The sequence below is a fragment of the Macaca mulatta genome, chromosome 5, assembly GCF_049350105.2.
Source record: "Macaca mulatta isolate MMU2019108-1 chromosome 5, T2T-MMU8v2.0, whole genome shotgun sequence".
Lineage (NCBI taxonomy): Eukaryota > Metazoa > Chordata > Mammalia > Primates > Cercopithecidae > Macaca > Macaca mulatta.
This window is the reverse complement of record NC_133410.1, coordinates 137,689,557-137,709,668: the sequence shown is the minus strand read 5'-3', so window position 1 is coordinate 137,709,668 and position 20,112 is coordinate 137,689,557. Positions and strand designations below refer to the sequence as shown.

The 20,112-nt window shown below is 34.0% G+C and overlaps 1 protein-coding gene across 5 annotated transcripts in view; it reads left to right on the top strand.

Moving 5' to 3' along the window:
* SCLT1 (sodium channel and clathrin linker 1) overlaps positions 1-20,112 on the top strand; it is a 206,316-nt gene that overhangs the window by 141,213 nt on the left and 44,991 nt on the right. For all 5 annotated transcript variants that reach the window (XM_078001442.1, XM_078001441.1, XM_078001443.1 and 2 more), the window contains 5 exon segments: positions 72-143; positions 4,039-4,113; positions 6,465-6,610; positions 9,447-9,639; positions 17,357-17,553. In XM_078001442.1, coding sequence (XP_077857568.1) covers positions 72-143; positions 4,039-4,113; positions 6,465-6,610; positions 9,447-9,639; positions 17,357-17,553 — 683 coding nt within the window.

Here is a 20,112-nt window from a genome sequence, read left to right as displayed (position 1 = left end):
TATGTGTTTTTATCAGATATTAATCATTTTTATTCTAGACCCAAATAATGAGTAAATGTCTTAATTTACAGGTTGCAAACACAAAAAAACAATGCAATATACAAATTTCTCGATTAACAGAAGAACTTTCAGCCCTTCAAATGGTATGTTTGACTATACTGATATTTTCTTCCAAATATTGCTTACTTTAAAGGCCAAGATATATGCTATTGGGGATTCATTCATTCAAAAGATGCTTATTGAACCAAGCCCTGACTAGGTGCTAGGAAAAAAGCGAAAATCCAGATAGACATGTTTGCAGCAGTCTTGTGGCTTATGTTCTAGCAGGAAAGATAGATGGCATTTATCACATTTTACTGTAACTACCTGTCTTTGACAGAGAATGCACAGGGTGCTATTGCTAGCTGTAGCTCCTATCATATGCTGAGTTTTTCTGGGAAACCAAGGAGAAAGAGAAAGTATATTTAACAGTGGTAAGGAAGAAAGACAGAAAGCTTCCTGAAAGAAATGAGGACTGAGGAATGAGTAGGCCAAGAGGGGAGAGGAAAAGATTACTTGTGTGGCTAGAGATGGGATTGGAAATAGAAGTTTAACTTGAAGTTTGATGTAAAGAAATTTAATAACCTTGCTTACAGGAGAATAAAAGTACAACAATTTTCAAGAATTGAGAAAATGTTTATAACTTCACATACTCTCATCTTTTCTGATTCCCTGTATCACTTTTTATCTCTATTACAAAATTTATCAATGAATCATATCTTGTAATAAATGTCGTGCATTAGGTGTATGTTGATCATACACTGTCTCTCTCCATGAAAATCTTTTATCTGCAATTAGATTGTAGCATCTCAACATAGTAGAGTCTTACACCTTCCTTTATTTTCCCTATTGCTTGCCTAGTACAGTGTTTTGCAGAGTTTATTTTTAAATGTTTATCAACTGAATGATATATTTAAACACTCTGACAGAGGAACCACATTTTCTTTTGCCATTCTACAAACTTTGGAGAGCACATGATGGGATCTTAATCATCGTGTATTGGGTCCCAAATGTAATAGAACAAGGAACATTTATTTTGTATTTGTTTAATGTCACTTATTTTAATAATGTAGGAACATCAAGTAAAACCAGTGGGATGCAATGCGGCCAGTTAGTCATGTGTAGTTTTTTGTTGTACAGTTTTGCTTCCTTTTCTATCACTCAGTTATTTCGCTTGTTCTCTTTCATGGGCTGATTAGCTATCAAGAGATTAGTATCTTTGTGGAAAAAGAGGAGTAGAAGGATACTACCCCAGTCCAAGATCATTTAATGGATGGTAGACCCTTCAAGGGCATGAACATTCATTCTTTCTGTATTCTCAAGGGAACAAGGACTGGCTAAGACTTCCAGGGATTTTTCAAATCATTATTAGCTATGTAACAACCAGAGCTATATTAAACTCACTTTAGAGTAAAAAGGATGACAATTTCAGTTTATTGCAAAAAGTGTTTCTTATGGTAAAACAATTCTACGTCATAGCTAAGTGATTTTTCTAAAACATCTGGTAGTCATGTTGATTCTATGGGGAGAACTATACTGTGTAATTGAAAAGTTTGAAGTATTAAATATGTTAAAAATATGTTCAAAGGAAAACATTTGGCTACTTCAAGACAGATTTTCTCAAAAAATCTAAGCTGCAGTTTGAAGCATAATAACCTGATGCTTGCTATTGTTTTCTATTATTAACAATTTTACTATCTATACTAATAGTATTAGTATTAATATACTATCCATCCATACTATTATTTACACTATGAAGTCCGGGAAGGTAGTTAAGCATACTTTTGCTAACCGAAAATTAAGGTATGCTCACAGGAAGGAGAAAAACTTGTATTTTAGATGAGTGTGCAGATTATTTAATAGATTAAGAAAAAGCCAGAACCATTGTATTTCAAGCTACATATCTCCCTTTGAAGACCAACGTGTACCTAACAGCCTTTGTTTTCTCTGGTAAGGTGTAGTTTATCTTAAGAATATTCAAGGTTTTATTGTGCCATGTAGCAGATTGCTATTAATCTGTATCAAATAAGAAAATTAATTATAAAATGTTCAAACTTACAGAAGTAAAATAAAATGTTCATTATGGTCTTTTCTTTGATGCATGAATTTTTTGGAAGTCTTTTTTTTTTTTTAGTTTCTAAATACATGAGGATTTACACTGCCTGTTATTGTTGATTTCTCATTTGGTTAGGTCGGCAGCACAGATCATGGTCTATATGATTGGTTCTTAGTATGTTTTGAGACTTCTTTTATAGAGTATTATTTTGGAAATACTCCGTGAGTACCTGAAAAAATACCTATTATTTTGTCATATTTTCCCCCAAAGGTAGGCATGTCAGTGGTGATAAGCAAATATCTCTAAAAACTTTGTAATAGTAATTTTTAATGTTTGCTTTAGTATTATAGTGCATTTATAATAGAATTAGTATGGTAATTCTCTCTAAAGGTTTAAACTTTGCTGTCTCATTTTACTTTTTTTACCCCCAAGTTAACCAAATATTCTTTAGGCCATCATCATTTGTCAGTAAAATGGTGGATTGGGTGGAGAGGGATATGAAGCCTACTTACACATGCATTTCTTTATATACCACTTACCAGCCCCAGAAGTGTGAGCCAGACTTTGTTATTAACATATATTAAAAATCACATGGGAGGAGTTACAAATGTAGGTAAAATCCCAAATTTAGCACTGAAGCTACCCTCTCCTGGATAAGCAACTTCCTATATGAATATATGGAATATTAATGTTGCATTTTGTATACACTCAGGGTTCTATCTTAATAAAAGACATTAAATTTAAATTTGTCAACTGATTTGTAACATAGGGTTAAAGATCTTCATTATAATCAATGGTGATTAATTTTGGGTCACAAAAGAAGCTGACTATAAAATTTAAAAACATATTGAAATACACTTCTTCTATAAAATAATTGAACATCATTAGTAAGTAATGCACTGTTAGCAAAGCGGGTTCCTCCAAAGTATGATTCACAATTAGAAAAAAAAAAAAAAAAAGAGATGGCCAGGCGCGGTGGCTCAAGCCTGTAATCCCAGCACTTTGGGAGGCCGAGACGGGCGGATCACGAGGTCGGGAGATCGAGACCATCCTGGCTAACATGGTGAAACCCCGTCTCTACTAAAAAATACAAAAAAATAGCCGGGCGAGGTGGCGGGCGCCTGTAGTCCCAGCTACTGGGGAGGCTGAGGCAGGAGAATGGCGTAAACCCGGGAGGCGGAGCTTGCAGTGAGCTGAGATCCGGCCACTGCACTCCAGCCTGGGCGGCAGAGCGAGACTCCGTCTCCAAAAAAAAAAAAAAAGAGAGAGAGAGAAAAAAAGCCATACCCATTACCCATTCTCCAAAATAAATGTATAAATACAAGTAATTGTGAAGAACTAATAATTATTATGACTTTTTTGTTGTAGGTGCATTAGCAAAATTAGATTTTATTATCTAATTGATATGCTTGCTAAATACTGAGTAAAATCTTTTGAGGAGAAATACTTTATGTTCATGCTAATAAAATATTTTTAGTATTTCTGTTTGCTATAATTTTTGTAAAGAAAAAAGTTAACTTTTTTAGAGTTTATACACCCACGTATCTTTTAGGCCATAGGTTATCCCTGAGGGTTTTGTGCCACTATCTGGTTCTTACTTCCCTTTTCAAAATACTTGATAAGAGTATGTAAAAAGAAAATCTATAGTATTAGAGAGGAGTTCCATTCATATTTTTTTCTCCCTGGAATCCCCAACCTCTGTCTCCCACCTAATCTGTTTAATTAGAACTCCTTGGCATCCTACTGCTGGAGGCAATTTCTGAAATCCTGGGTTAGGTTGCTCTTCAAACATTGAGTTTTGTCTTTAATCAATGTAACCTTAAACTTGTGTTGATAACTATGATATTCCCATTATGAACAAATTATTTTACTTCTCCATTTTTCCCCACTTTTCTTAAGATGTTACCAAATGTATATATTTACAATATGACTTGAATTTATAGGAGTGTGCTGAAAAACAAGGCCAAATTGAACGAGTCATTAAGGAAAAAAAAGCAGTGGAAGAAGAACTAGAAAAGGTAAAAAGAAAAAGGAAATATAATTACCTAAAACCCAACTGCAAATAGGCAACATTACTGTCTGTTTCCATCATGCCATCTACTAGAAATTCCTTTATTTGTTAGTATTGTCCTGGTAAGTTTTTCTTTTCTTTTCTTTTTCCTTTTTTTTTTTTTTTTTTTTTTTTTGCCATGGAGTCTCACTCTGTCACCCAGGCTGGAGTGCAGTGGCACGATCTCGTTTCACTGCAGCCTCCACTTCCCAGGTTCGAGCAATTCTCCTGCCTCAGCCTCCCGAGTAGCTGGGACTATAGGCGCCTGCCATCATGCCTGGCTAATTTTTTTGTATTTTTAGTAGAGATGGGATTTCACCATGTTAGCCAGGATGGTCTCTATCTCCTGACCTCATGATCCGCCCTCTTCAGCCTCCCACTTTCCTTAAATATATTTAGAGTCTGCAGTTAAATACTGATGTTGCCTGGATACAATACTTTTCCAAGAGCGGCTGTATTCTTTGAACTTTGTACTTAAAGTTACAAATTTTTTGAAGTAGCTGTATTTCTTGCTTAAACCTTATCCTATGAAATTTCGCTTTGTCTTTACTTTCTTTTTGAATTTTATATTAGCTCTTATGGTGCTTAGGCCATCTATAAATAAAACAAGTATATATAACCAGAAAATTATAGCATTGCTATGATTTTTACCTTTTAGAAGTACAGATTTTAACTTCACACTTAAGAAGAATATTTACCCCCGTGATATTTCAGAAAAACTATTGGGAGAAGTCCATAGTTTAAAATTCATTTATTTCATATACTTTTGTATTAGCAGTAATATCCTACTCTTTTAAAGTACCTTGGAGAAAGAAAGGGAGACCAAATTTGATTGAGCACTTACTGTATTTTAGGTGCTGCATTAAGAACTTTCATAGAGAGGTTAAGTAACTTACCCAATGTTAAAAAGTGGTAAACGGTAGAGTCAGAGTTTGATTTTCAAAGAAGAGCTATGTAGCATAAAAATTATGGTCTATATCTATTATCAACATGAAAAAAATTATGACATCAGTAAAAGAGTAATACACAAAGCAAAACATAATGTACAGTTCCATTTGTGAAAAAAAAAATACATGTGTTCAAAGTAGGACTTACGATTACCACTCTCCTGCAAGGTAGGTCCCTTCTGAGTTTCCATCTACATATCAGTTCCCATTTAGATTGCCACCTGTTATACATCAGGGTTTGGGATGAATGTTTCAACATCACATGGCAAAGGTTAAGGAAAAGGCTTTTGGGGAAATGTAAAACTTACAAGGCAAAAGACAGCAGGTAAAGGGAAAGCACAGCACCTTATTCTCCCACTGTTCCACAGACCAGTGTGCTAAGGTCAAAGAACTGCTGGGTCTGCAGCATAGTTCTGTATTCCAGTAGCAGAATGTTGACGTGCGGATACTCCATGTTTTTATGGAGAGTGACAAAGCAGTCCTGTCAGTGGGGAAGACACAGGTTACTTGGTCAGGCAGTCTAGATTTCGAGGGTATCTGTGTGCAGGATTTGCCTCAACATGTGAACTGCTTAGCACCTGAAGACCTTGGATCCCTTAGGATGTTACAGACCCTGTGCTGTAAGAGGGAGCCCCATTGCATGGAAAGCTGAGCTTGGGTACAACCACCACTGCTGAAGAAGGGGAAGCCCCATCCAAGCTAGATCATTGTCCAGGTAACCCAGAGTGAGATTCTAGAGTCACTTTCAGAGAGTTCTAGTTATTGCACCACGGTATGTATCTTTATTTTTGAATATTGGAATAGAGGATTGTATTGAACGGTATTCATCAAAGAATCACCAGTGGTTATCTCTAAGTTGCCATTGATTTTTACTTCAGCTGCTTTACATTTTTGTATTATTGCATAGTTTACCATGAGCATGAATAATTCCAAAAAAATAAACTCTATTTTTTAAGAGACAAGGTCTTGCTCTGTTGCCCAGACTGGAGTACAGTGGACATGATCATGGCTCACTGCAGCCTTGATCTCCTGGACTCAAGGATCCTCCTACTTGAGCCTCCCTAATAGCTGGGACTACAGGTGTGAGCCACCATGCCCGGCTAATTTTTTAATTTTTTTTAGATGATGGGGTCTTGCTATGTTGCCCAGGCTAGTCTCAAAACAGTTATTATTTTATATATCAGTTTTTAGCATTTTATTTTGTAAATGTGAGAGAACCAGATTTAATTATTGATATGTTTCATATGTTACGGTCGGAACAAATGAATACATGATCATGGCTTTTTATTTCTTCCATTGATTTCTGTTTCTAAACTGTTTATTAAGACAGTTTCTTCTGTAATATTATATACATAATAAGCCTCTTCTGCAGATTTACCGTGAAGGCAGAGGAAATGAAAGTGATTACAGAAAACTGGAAGAAATGCACCAAAGATTCCTGGTTTCAGAGCGTTCAAAAGATGATCTTCAGATAAGACTGACGAGAGCAGAAAATAGAATAAAACAACTTGAAATCGAGTAAGTTTTTCTTTTGGATTTTCTGTGATAACATCTTCAGAATTAACGTGATTTTTGACAGATTCTCTACCTTTCTTTTTTTTTTTTTTTTTTTGGTAGGACTTACAATATATCTTATGTTGAAAAAAAAATTTAGGACCAAATATAATTTTATTCAAGATTATTTCTGAAAATGAATTTCTGCAGGAAGAAAAGGTTTAACAGTAGCATACCATTTTCTTTTAAATGTATCCTTTCTGGCAATTAAATAGGATGTTTATAATATTGTTGTCTTTGAACTAATTGTGAAGCTATTATAATATCTTGCTTATATTCTTTTATATTACCTATATTTAGTATGTTTCTTGTTATAGTGAATATCCTATAATGATCCATCTTGTATATTTTATTGTCTATAAAAGTGATAAAGTCATAATTTGACATATCCATTCTGAGTATTTTTCTACCTCCCCACCCCGATGGTATTACCTAATATAGCAAAATTTTCTTATTTGAATTGCCTGAAATCTGTTATCTCTGTATGTGTTCAAAATATATTTTTTAAATAAATAGTAATACCTAAGTTACTTAAAAAAGTTTTTTTCAAAAAGAAATCCTGCAAATTTGTTTAATAAATATATGTGTAATTTTCAATAACCTATTCAGATAATCTGCTCATATGGTTACTTCCAGATCAAACCTGCAGGAGAAACTGGTTTATTCCAGCATAAATCTTCTTGTATGTACTAAGAGAAGTATCACACATGAAGGCTTTTCCCAATACCATACATTCACAGGGCTTCTCTCCAATGTGTATACCCATATGTCTCTTAAAGGAGGAGTATTGAATGAAAGGATTCCTGCATTTGTTTTAATTCACATGGTCTCTCTGCATTATGAGTATTTTGTGTGTGTGTAGTAAAAGGAGGTATCAATGTCTTCTTTATGTTCCTTATATTCATAAAGTTACTCTCCAAGGTGAACTCTCACATATTTCCTAAAGGGTGTAAACATAGAATAAGGTGCAAGGACTGGGTAAAAGACCCTCCCATGTTCCTTACTTTCAAAAAGCTTCTCTCTGGGATAAATTGTGAAAGTTGAGTGAAGGATAAGGATTAGCCCATCTTCTTTAGATTTACAGGGCTTCTTTCCAATGTGAGTCCTTTTCCTTCATTAAGAAAATGAGAAATGACTAAAGGCTCCCATGCATTCTTTTTATAAGCAGAGTTCTCCTCAGTATGAATTCTTACATGTTCATCAAGACATGAGGAATTAATGAAGGCTTTCCCACATTCTCCACATCCAGAAAGTTTTTCTCCTAAGTTTTCATATGTGCTTTAAGAGGTATTTGATGAATTTTTCTCAGTCACTTCATTTAAAGGGTTTCTCTTGAGTGTGAGTGCTCCTGTCCATTTCTAATTTCAGGAATGCTTGGAGTGCTGTAGTCTTGCATCTCCTTTAATCTCTGGGAATCCCCTTTTCTGTATTTTTTTGTTGTTGTTGCAAATAATTTGTTTTAAAAACTAGTTCTTAGTAATGTAGAGTTTCCTCCACTACATGCTCCACTACATATATATTGATGCTGTTTACTCTGTCTCACGTAGTTCCTAAAAACTAGTAATTAGACCCAGAGGCTTGATCTGGTCTAGCTTTCTTTTTTTGTTGTTGTTTTTGGAAGAATTCTTCATAGATGATGATATTGTGGACTTCTATTAGGAGGCTCACAATGTATGGTTGTTTCTGGTCTCAGCCTCTTTCTGGTGTTAGAATTCTTTTATTATCATTGCCTAGATATGTCACTTTATTAGGAACTTTATCAACCAAGGTTTAGACAGAAAAAAGACTATGAGTATTGTGGGAATAAAGGCTTTAATGTAGGAAACAGAATTTGCAAGAATGTGAGAGTTGCTGGGGAAGCAAAGATCTAGAAAGACAGAGGTAGAGATCAAAGAAAATCAATCACTAACTGTTTTCACCCAAAGCACTGGCAGATATGGGCAGGTCAGAATGTCAAAATAGGACCATAAAAGAGTGGTTCATGGTGATAAAACTGCCACCATGTGAAAGTTGCTTCTTTATTTTAAGAATTTTTCTGCTTGCAAAATACTTTTAACTAGTAGTTTTCTTAAGTTTTCACAATATTAGTAGCATTTCTATACAATTCCCTGTGAAACCTATTAACCCGGGAATGTCCACAGGGCTTATCTGTTATTGAAAAGATGGAAGTTTTAAAAGATAGGAATAAAAATTAGCAGTATATTGATTGAAGCAACATTAATGTATAGAGGTTGTCTCACCCGGTGATCAGTGGTCCATTGTTGAGAAAGTTCAGGAAATATAATCCATTTAACCTATGATAAAACGAGAAGTTTACAGAACTAGAAGTTTATGAAAACTTTCTAAGACATATAATGGGAAAATATAAAAGTAGATTTTATAATTTAGTAATATAGTCAGCTATTGTGTTAGTCTATAGAGTTTATTGATTAAGTAAAGGAATGTTGGTTATTATCTGCTTCATCCTTTTTTTGTTCCTTCGGTTCATTCCCTTGAAGTTCTCCATACACAGTGATTCTTAATGTTAGTACAAATTTGAAAGAAGTCTCACATTGATTTTCTAGATAAGTGATAACAGTTCAGTTCATCTGTTCTTAGTTAAGATTTGAATATATTTAAGTTGAATGTATTTGCCTGGTATAACATAACATTTTGAAACCACATAGTTTCAGTCTAAAGTGGAAAGAAATGGCTCAGAATAAAGCAAACAAAAGTCCATGTGATAAAATGTAGACAGACTTTTGTCTTCTACTATAGATTATTAAGTTTAAGGATTCTTTTCATTTCATTTTTTAATCAGCTCCTCAGAAGAAATATCACGTTACCAAGAAATGATTCAGAAAATTCAAAATGTGTTGGAGTCTGAGAGAGAGAACTGTGGGCTTGTCAGTGAACAAAGGCTAAAACTTCAGCAAGAAAATAAACAGTTACGGAAGGAGACTGAGAGTTTAAGGAAGATTGCCCTGGAGGCTCAAAAAAAAGCCAAATTAAAGGTATTTTCAAGACTAGAGTTAAATGTGTACTTATGAAAATCAAAGTATGGAGAATATTTAGAGATACCTAGCAAAATATCTTTAAGGCCCCCCCCCTTTTTTTTTTGTGCCTTCTCATCAAATAACACTAAGTCATAATTCAGAGTGTTAACCAATCATTTCTGTGTTGTAGAACTTGGCAGGCATACTTGAAAATGATTGCCTTTGCTACACACAAAAAAATTCTTTTCTAACCATGAAATATACTGTTACTCCTGCCAAAGCAATTTAAGCACCACTAGCAAAACCATAGATTAGGTAACTTTACAGACTGCCTTCCTCTCTTCTCTCCATATAGTAGCCTTTGAAAAGTTGAACTTCTCTAAAACTAACTGTATAGGGGATGTTACAGCAGCAGGCTCTGAGAACCATTCACAGCTAGTCTGAAAATTCCGTGGCAGGAAGAAGGCAAGAGGCAAAAATGTCATCTAAAACAAATTCCCTTTCTTTTCTCTCTTATTTCCTTGTCCTTTGATGCTTATATGGTTTAGTAATAGGAAGATGATCCTCCTTTTAAGGGACTTTCAAGAAACACAAATATCTTCATCAACATCTTGCTTACCTTTCCCCATGTCATGAGACTTTTATAAAAAGTGGCACTGACTTTTTATGATAAATATCTACATCTTCCAATTTCATAGTAAGAATATGAAGAGGTCATGTCATTGTTTCATTTTGGTTTTTATTGCTGGAAGAACTCCTAAGAAGTCATATTCCAACCTAATTCATGTCAATATATATTTTTTGAATGCCTCCTATTGCAGGTATGAAATACCCTAGTTATTTGTAAAACCTTGAACTCTGAAATGAAAAAGAGAGTCTTATTTACAGAAAAGTTTTTACTTTGAGCTTTAGACTGTGGGAGTTCTTTGAAGAACAGGGAGAGGAACCATACCACCAGATATCAAGACTTGATAAAAAGCTAAAATAATTTAGACAATGTGTTATCAATATAAGAATAATCAACTTGATCAATGGCAAAAAATTGAGTCTAGAAACAAACTCATTTATCATAATCACTTGATTTATAACAAAGGCACCATTGCAGTTCAGTGAGGGGGAAACTGGCTTCACAAATGGTGCTAGATCAGTCAGATCCACATTTTAAAAATAAAACTTAACTCCTATATCACAGCATATATGCAAATTAGTTGGAGCTGCCTTGTAGACCTAAATGTAAAATGTGAAATGATAGTTTCTAGGAGAAAATCTTCATGCCTTTGGGTTGGAAAATATTTCTTAAACAGAGCACAAAAAACACTAATCATAGTGAAAAATCCAAGCTGAATTGGATTTCACTAAAATTAAGATATTTTTAGTCACCAAAAGACACCATTAAGAAAGGGGAAAGTACAAGAAAGTATTTGTAGTGCATATAACCAAAAAGAGAGCTCATATCCAAAATATAAAAACTCTTACCAATTAATAAGAAAAATATTAATACGGAAAAAACAGCTAATAGTTAATAAGGAAAAAATAGATATTCCATTTCCAGAAAAGGGCAAAAGACGTAAGTAGGCACTTCATAAAATAGCATATAGGCAAATATGTTCAACTTCACTATTTTTTAGGGGAATTTAAATTAAAACTATAAGATAACAGTATACACCACCATCACCAGAATGGCTAAAATTAAAAAGACTAAAAATATCAAATATTTGTAAGAATATAAAGCAACTAGAACCTTGATAGATACTGCTGGGAATGTAGCAGTATCTTTTAAAGCCGGACATACATACACCCTGATATGGTTTGACTGTCTTCCTACCCAAATCTCATCTTGTAGTTCCATAATCCCCACGTGTCATTGGGGGACCCAGAATCATGGGGGCAGGTTTTCCCATGCTTTTATCATGATAGTGAATAAGTCTCGCAAGATCTGATGGGTTTTTGTTGGTGTTTTTTTTTGTTTTGTTTTGTTTTTGTTTGTTTGTTTTCAGATGGAGTCTTGCTCTGTCTTTCCCAGGCTACAGTGCAGTGGCGTGATCTCAGCTCACTGCAGCATCCACCTCCCAGGTTCAAGTGACTCCTGTCTCAGCCTCCCAAGTAGCTAGGACTATAGCTGTGTGCTACCACAACTGGCTAATTTTGTATTTTTAGTAGAGTTGGGGTTTCACCATGTTGGCCAGGCTGGTCTCAAACTCCTGATCTCAGGTTATCCACCTGCTTCAGCCTCCCAAAGTGCTGGGATTACAGGCAAGAGCCAGTGTGCCCAGTTCTTTTATAAAGAGCAGTTCCCCTGCAAATGCCCTCTTGCCTGCTGCCATATAAGACATCCCTTTGCTCCTCCTTCACGTTCTGCCACGATTGTGAGAACTGTGAGTCCAGTAAGCCTCTTTTTCTTTATAAATTACCCAGTCTCAGGTATTTCTTCATAGCAGTATGAAAATGGACTAATATACATCTTATGCCAAATAATCCTGGCTACATACCCAACAGAGTGCTTACGTTCATCAAAACATGTGGACAAGAATATTCGTAGAGGCTAAAAACAATGATTTCATTAACATGAAATTGTATGAGTAAATTGTGATATATTCATATAATGGAATAGAAGCAACAATGAAAAATAATGAACTATATAAGCAATAGTGGATGAGTCTCATAGACATGGAGATGAGCAAAGAAGCCAAACATACAAAAGCTTATATTTTATTTCACTATATGGTAGTGAAGAATAAGCATAATTATCTATGAGGATACTATCAGAATAGCTACCTTTTAAATGGATAAGTACTGATTAGAAGGACACATGAGGGAACCTCCTGGGGTATCTAAATCTGTTTGATGACTTCGGTATGTCAGTGTATGTGTAAAAACTGAGCTGATCTTTTAAGACGTACACAGTTCATTAGAAGAAAGAAACAGATAAATCTTCGCAGAGGAAAGTAGGCAAGAATAGCAAGAGTATACATGAAACCAGAGTGCCTATGAGTTTGATAGTTGGACAATTATGGAAGCTGGGTGATGGGCATACAGGAAGTGTAACATTCTATTTTGTGTATGCTCAAAAGTTTTCATACTAAAACATTTCTATGATTTTTAAAAAGTGTACTTTGGTGAAAAGAATGTATCTTCATCTCATTATAAACTGTATATGATAAATTTCATATGCATTATGTTAATATGTTAATGATTCCATAAAACATTAGCAGGAAATGTACATGAATATTTAACTGAAAAAGAACTTTCTAAGCAAAAAAAGGGAAGAAATTGCAAATGAAAATATTGATAAATTTAAATATGTTGTTAAATATTTAAAACCATTTTTAAATGTTCCAAAAAGAAATCACTGGGAGGTAGATAGTTTTAACAAATGTGACAGAAAGCTCTAAGACCATACCTCAGGAGCTTTTAAAAATACAAGATAAAAATATTTGTAACCGAATAAAAAATCATGTGAGAGATTAACAGAATCTACAAACTAAGAAAAAAAAAACAGTAGGCAATAAGCAGTTTAAACTCACCATTAATTAATTGCTAAGTATCTCTGAGTGAACATGCAGCTAAAAGTATTAAATGGTACATATTTACTTTAGAGTCTAAAATTCAGTCATAAGAAAATAATTAAAATATTTCACAAGTTCATTGCAGCATTATTTATACTAAATTAGAAACAACCTAAATATCTAGAAGTGAATAATTATGTTACATCTATAGATAGTAAAATATGGAAAATACAAAACATTAAAAAGACAAATATAAAGTCCCTCTACTCCCAAAACTCAGATAATACTTCTAACTTCTACATAATTGCTTTTATTTATGAATTTTAAAATTGTTACTTTAGTGTATAAAGGATTACTACCTGTGTGTGTACACATATATATTTTTGATATATAGTGTATATGTTTTTAATAAGGTACTGTATTGTCATTAAAAACTATATTTCCAAATAATTTATCATGCATTTATATTGATACACCCTATGATTAAAACATATATATATATACACACACACACACACACACACATATACAGGTAGTAATCCTTTACATACTGTAATAACAATTTTAGAATTCATATATAAAAACAATTATGTAAAATTTAGAAGTGATTGTCTGAGTTTTGGGAATAGAGGCACCTTATATTTGTCTTTTTAATGCTTTATATCTTCCATAGTTTTATAATATATATTTGTTTTGTTTTCTTTTTTTAATCATGGGTGGGGATGCAGTCAATGAATTTTCCCTATCTAGTACTCCACTTGATCTGTCTTTAACATTTCACTTCAATGCTTTGTTATTTTCCATAATTTTACAATATATATTTGTTTTCTTTTTTTTATAATGAGTGGGGATGGAATCAATGAATTTTTCCTATCTAGGACACCACTCAATCTTTCTTTAACATTTCAGGATAGTAACTGATGGTATGGAGAACAAAAGAGTGATAGAAAGTTTATCTACCCCACATATCTCACCAAATCTGTGTCTAGCTTAAGAGAATAGCCATTGATAAAGAGCCGAACCTCTTAACTAACTAGCTATAATTCTATTTTAGGGAGGAGGAAGGCTCTCAGATAAATTGCTTTGTAACTGATTCTTTCTTTGACAAAATAGGAACCTGGTGCACCTACACCTTGCTGTTTTTCTCCCAATTGCAAAAGAGTATGATCTTCAGTAGATCAACTGAAAGAAGCCAAAAAGATAAAGACAGTGAGAAATTGGGAGGTCAGTAGGCCACGAACCTTAACAATTTATCATCTGAAGTTTTCATTTGATCTTAATGGCACTGCATTGATTTCAGCCCTAGCTTTCACCTTTTCTAACTACTCCTTTTGCCAAGGCTCTCCATTTCTTTATGGTCTAAATTCCCCCCTCATAACCATCTAAAATTAAGAAATAGAGTCGTTTCCAGCAATTCAGTAATCTACTTGTGTGGATATTTCTCTGCAAAGGAAGGAAGAAGGAAGAAAGAAGAGAGACCATAAAACCCTTTTTCCCATCCAACTTTCTGAATTTTATCATTAGTAGAATTTTTGTAATAGGAGATAGTTGTTGGGGCCCTTAGCCTGTTAGCATTACCACAGACCTGTCCAATTTACTTAGCAATTCGAATTGTATCTACTAAAGGCTATGGGGCTTGTTAAAGACTGAATTTTGACACCAAAAAGCCGCCATTCAATCTGCAAATACGTTTTGACAACCGTACTATGTTCCAGGTGCTAAATATGCAATAGTAAACTAAACAGATATGGTACCCATCCTTAAAAGCTTATAATTTGCATGTAGGTGGGCAAACTTTAAATATATAATTATAAAAATGAGTTCCAAAAGTTGAAATAGGTAAGCAGAAAGAGATTATTTCAGGCAAAAGAAACAGCATGTGAAAAGAACCAAAGAATAAAAAGGCATTATAGTGGAAATAAAGGGAAGGGAATAGTGTGGCACAACACAAGCTTGTAAAAGTAAGCAGGGAACAGGTTATCATGAAGGATCTTAAAGCAAAGCTTGTGAAATGATAAACAGATTTTCCAAGTGAGAGTGGGAGTTAACTAGGCAGCCAAATTATAAAACTGTACAGATGCATAGATCAGTTTTGTGTGCGTATATGGTTTTTTGTTTTTGTTGTTGTTGTTGTTTGTTTGAGAAGCTCTGTCACCCAGTCTAGAGTGCGATGGCCCGATCTTGGCTCACTGCAACCATCGCCTCCCAGGTTCAAGCTATTCTTCTACCTCACCCTCCTGAGTAGCTAGGATTACAGGCACCTGCCACCTCACCTGGCTAATTTTTGTATTTTTAGTAGAAATGGAGTTTCATTCACCCTGTTAGCCAGGCTGGTTTCGAACTCCTGACCTCCAGTGATCTGCCTGCCTCAGCTTCCCAAAGTGCTGGGATTACAGACATGAGCCACTGTGCCTGGCCCATAGATCAGTTTTTAACACGTGTTCATGAGAGAGAGAGAGACAGACACTCATAAGGGCTGTACTTTTTGTTTTCCACCTGAGATGTTAGACTAACATGATTTCTCCAGAGGAGGTGAAGATTAAGGCAGGCAAGGAGAAAGGGCAGGCAATCTAAATTTGCAGAATCTAATAATTCAAACATTATTAAGATAGCAGCAGGGGTCAAGGGGCCTCAGTAGGTTTGCACAGCAGTAATACAACCCAAAACTAACACATCCAATATTGTTTTTCCAGTGTCTGGATTTATAAAGTCTTAAATTTCTGCATGTGTACTATTTGAGAAAGCAAACTGTAGAGTTTTAGGAAGCATGTTGCATTTAGCAGGGGTGGCAAGGACAGGATGTTTGCAGTTTGCTTCAGTGAGCCAAGAATTTTGTTGTTGTTGGGCCTTGTTTTGTGTTTTTTGACACGGTAAAGTTGAGTCTCGTTCTTTTTTGAGTTTGAGAGTAACCGTGTTTAATGAATTACTAGAAGTCTAGCCAGCTGTGGCCATTTTTAAAGCAATTAAAGTATCACAAGATAGTTGTTCTTTATAATACTTCTTTAGTATAGCAAAATATAGATGGCCTGAGAGTACAATAAGGAAGTCAGATCACCTTGCTGCCTTTTTCCACAAGTGTTTTTCATCTGAACCACAAAATGTAGAAAAATGTTTCAGTAACTTTTTTCTCAATTTCCCCAAACATGGTACTTAGGTAGTTATATTCTAGACACATATGAAAGAAGGCAAGTCATTATATACATTGGATGCCTTAAAGCATTAGGGCTTAATTCTCTCCCTGAACCCCAGTAGAGAAAGCTTCTAGGGTATCCAAAGAGCATTTACTTATAAGTTCATTCTGCAATTAAAGTGCTTTTACTATAATGACATAAATTCTTAGAAGTGTACTGAAGACAGTTTCATAAGAGATTTTCAAAATCATTATTTATATTGTCTCTTTCTCCTGAAAAATAATTCGTTCATTAATCATTCACTAATACTACAGCTGAAGTGGTAAAGAAATTCCTGTATATAATTATCTTTGACTTTACAAAGCCCTTTGAAAGAATTTCAAGTTTAGTATGTAAATCAAAAGTGGTTTGAGTAAATACCTAACTCAGATACCAACAGCATCAACACTTTCCTTGGATTCTGGCAACAAAAATCAGGGTAAATAAAGAGAGAAGTGTTACGTTGTAATAGATAGTAGACTTTTCTTTTACTGGCATGTTAAGGTGTTAGGGAAAGTGTTGCAAAAAACATAGTTAATCATAATTCTAGTTTTACTGACATAACATTGTAAGTTTTCATTTATGATGAAGACCAATTGTAAACTTGATTTTTTTTTTTTTTTTTTTTTTTTTTTTTTAGACAGAGTCTCACTCTGTCACCCAGGAAGATGGAGTGCAGTGGTGCGATCTCAGCTCACTGCAACCCTCACCTCCCGGGTTCAAGCGATTCACCTGCTTCAGCCTCCTGAGTAGCTGGGATTACAGGCACACACTCCACACCTGTCTAATTTTTGTATTTTTAGTAGAGAAGGGGTTTCACTATGTTGTTCAGGCTGGTCTCAAAACTCCTGACCTCGTGATCTGCCCGCCTTGGCCTTCCAAAGTGCTGGGATTACAGACGTGAGCCACCGCATCTGACCAAACTTGATTTCTTACATAGTTTTCTCATCCAAACATTTCTGTCCCTCTGACAATACAATGAGTGATTCCTTTTGTATATATCATTGAGCAGTATAGCACCTATAAGAAAAGAAAATATGTTTTCATTTTGTTTTTTAGATCAGTACAATGGAACATGAATTTTCAGTAAAGGAACGTGGGTTTGAAGTTCAATTGAGAGAGATGGAAGACAGTAATAGAAATTCCATTGTTGAACTGAGGCATCTCCTAGAGACTCAACAGAAGGCAGCCAATAGGTGGAAAGAAGAAACGAAGAAACTTACTGAAAGTGCTGAAATTAGAATCAATAATCTAAAGTAAGTCTACTGTTAGTTGTTTGACATGTTTTACAGAAGAAATTCTTTAACCTGTAATTTAATGTGCTTGCCATACTTTTTTAAAAAAATGTATAATTTTTAAAAAATGTATAATTCTGAACCTTATCTTTTTATTCAGTAAATATTTATGAAACTACTGTAAAAATATTATGTCATAAACCAAAGCAAATATTATATTTTTTACAAATTTCATGCATGTTTCATAAAATGTAGTAGTTTTTGTTGGATATATTAGTTTAGATAGTTGCAACAAAATCTGTTTCGCCTGCAAAACCTGAAATAATTTGTTCTCTGGCCCTTGAGAAAAAGTTATCTGACCCTTCCTCGGAAAAAACTTGAGATTTTTGTGCTGAATGAGATGGGAAGCTCAAGAGCTTCAACATGGGAATGAGATCAGAGAGGTTCTAGCAAAGTGATGTGATCAGACTTAAATGTTCAACAGATGATTGTGATCACTGTATGATCTGTATCACTGTATGATTTACTATAGTAAACCTAAAACTACTCTAAAAAATAAAGTCTATTAAAAAAAAGAATAGACTGTAAAGAGGCAAGGGTAAGAGAAGGAAGAAAGAAACTAGTACTATGATAGTCCGCGTATAAAATAGTGGTGGCTTAAACTCGGTTATAAAGGGTTGGTGATAATCACAGGAAGTTTGCTTTGGGCTGTTAAGTATGAGCTGCCCAAAAGATATTTAAGTCAAGATATCAACTAGTCAATTATGTATATAAGTTGATATTCAGGGGAGAGATTACAATAAGAGCTATAAACTTATGAATGACTAACATACACATGATTTTTAAAGTCATGGAATGAGAACATGTTGAAAAAGAGGATAGAGAGATGGAAACTGTGAGGACTGAGTTTCAAAATGTAAAGTTTAGGGAAATTATTCCACTGAGAGAGACTGAGAAAGCGTATCCAGAGAAATAGAAATAAAGACAAAATCGTAAAAATAAAAAATAAAAATTCAGAAAATGAATAAGCAATAATGGGTGATATTTATTGATTTTTTAAAAAATATTCCTTAAAAAAACTAGGAATAGAATTTCCGTAATTTTCTAAAGCCATCTATTCTATAGCAAACATTGTTCTCAGTGGCAAAAAATAATGTCAATAACATTATTTTGAAGACTGAGAAGATGTCAGAGAAGTTCACTATTACCATTTCTATTGATCTTTGTACTGGAGTCCTAATCAGTGCACTAAGGCAAGAAAAAGAAATAAAAGGTTGACAAAATGGAAAGGAAGACAACATGGTTAAATATGTAAAAAGTCCAAAATAATTGATAGACAAACTATTAAGTGAATATAGAAAAACCATTTGTAATCTACATACCAGTAACAAACATTTCAAAAATAAAACTTTAAAAGTAATTTATAATTACATCAAAAAACATCAAATACCTAGCAACAAATCTAACAAACGATATGTAAGACTTTTGTTTGAAAACTATATATAATATTAAGAGTAATTAAAGTCTAAATAAAGGCAGAGACCATGTTTATTAATTAGAATGCTAAATATTATAATTATGTTCATTCTCCCCCACCAATATACCTATAGATTCAGTGTAATCCCAGTTAGAATCCTAGCACATGGAGCAATATCTGAAGTATATTAAGGTTAAAAAAAGGTAACGTAACAGTAGGTATAGTATTCTCATTAAGAGTGAGGAGTGTGTGTGCCTGTGTGTGGGTTTGTGCACATATGTGTATATAAACAACATATGTACACACACACTCATACACACACATACACACATTTGTGTTTTTAAAAATTAAGAGGTGAGCCAAAAAATAATTCAAAAGTAATCTCTGAGAGGAGAGAGGGGGACAGAATGAAGGATAGACTTCTTTGAATGAACCTTGTTTTGTAGATTTATAAGCTTAATTTTGGAACTATATAAATGTTTATATAATTATTTTTCAAATTAAATCAAAATTTGAAAAGCAATACCTAAAAATCAAAAGTAAAATTAAACAAATTAACTTAATTATATAGGAAGTTGATGGCTTAACTACATAGATGAATTATTTCAAGTGATATTAAACATAGTAATTAGACTGTATGGGATAAAGCCTAAGGATTAAAGGAAATGCAAGAAATCATAAACTGTTTTTAGTAGTCATATTGTTAGAAATAATATTCATGGTGGTGTTCTGAAACTTATAATTATAGGATAAGGCAGCTGAGTTATTATAAAAGTCTTTAAGAACCAAATTTTTCATCATAAAAGAGAAGAAACTCAAAAGAAATTGAATAAACTTGTAGTTCTAAATTGGAATTGAAAATATGAGTTTATGAACTCAAGATGTATTTTACTCTTTAAAAACGTGTATTCCCTAGTTCAATCTTTTCAGTAAACAGTGAAAACAAGACCAGTATTCTTAAAAGGTCTTAAAAGAAACTAAAGGCTGGGCACAGTGGCTCACGCCTGTAATCCCAGCACTTTGGGAGGCCAAGGTGGGCGGATCACGAGGTCAGGAGATCGAGACCATCCTGACTAACATGGTGAAACCCTGTCTCTACTAAA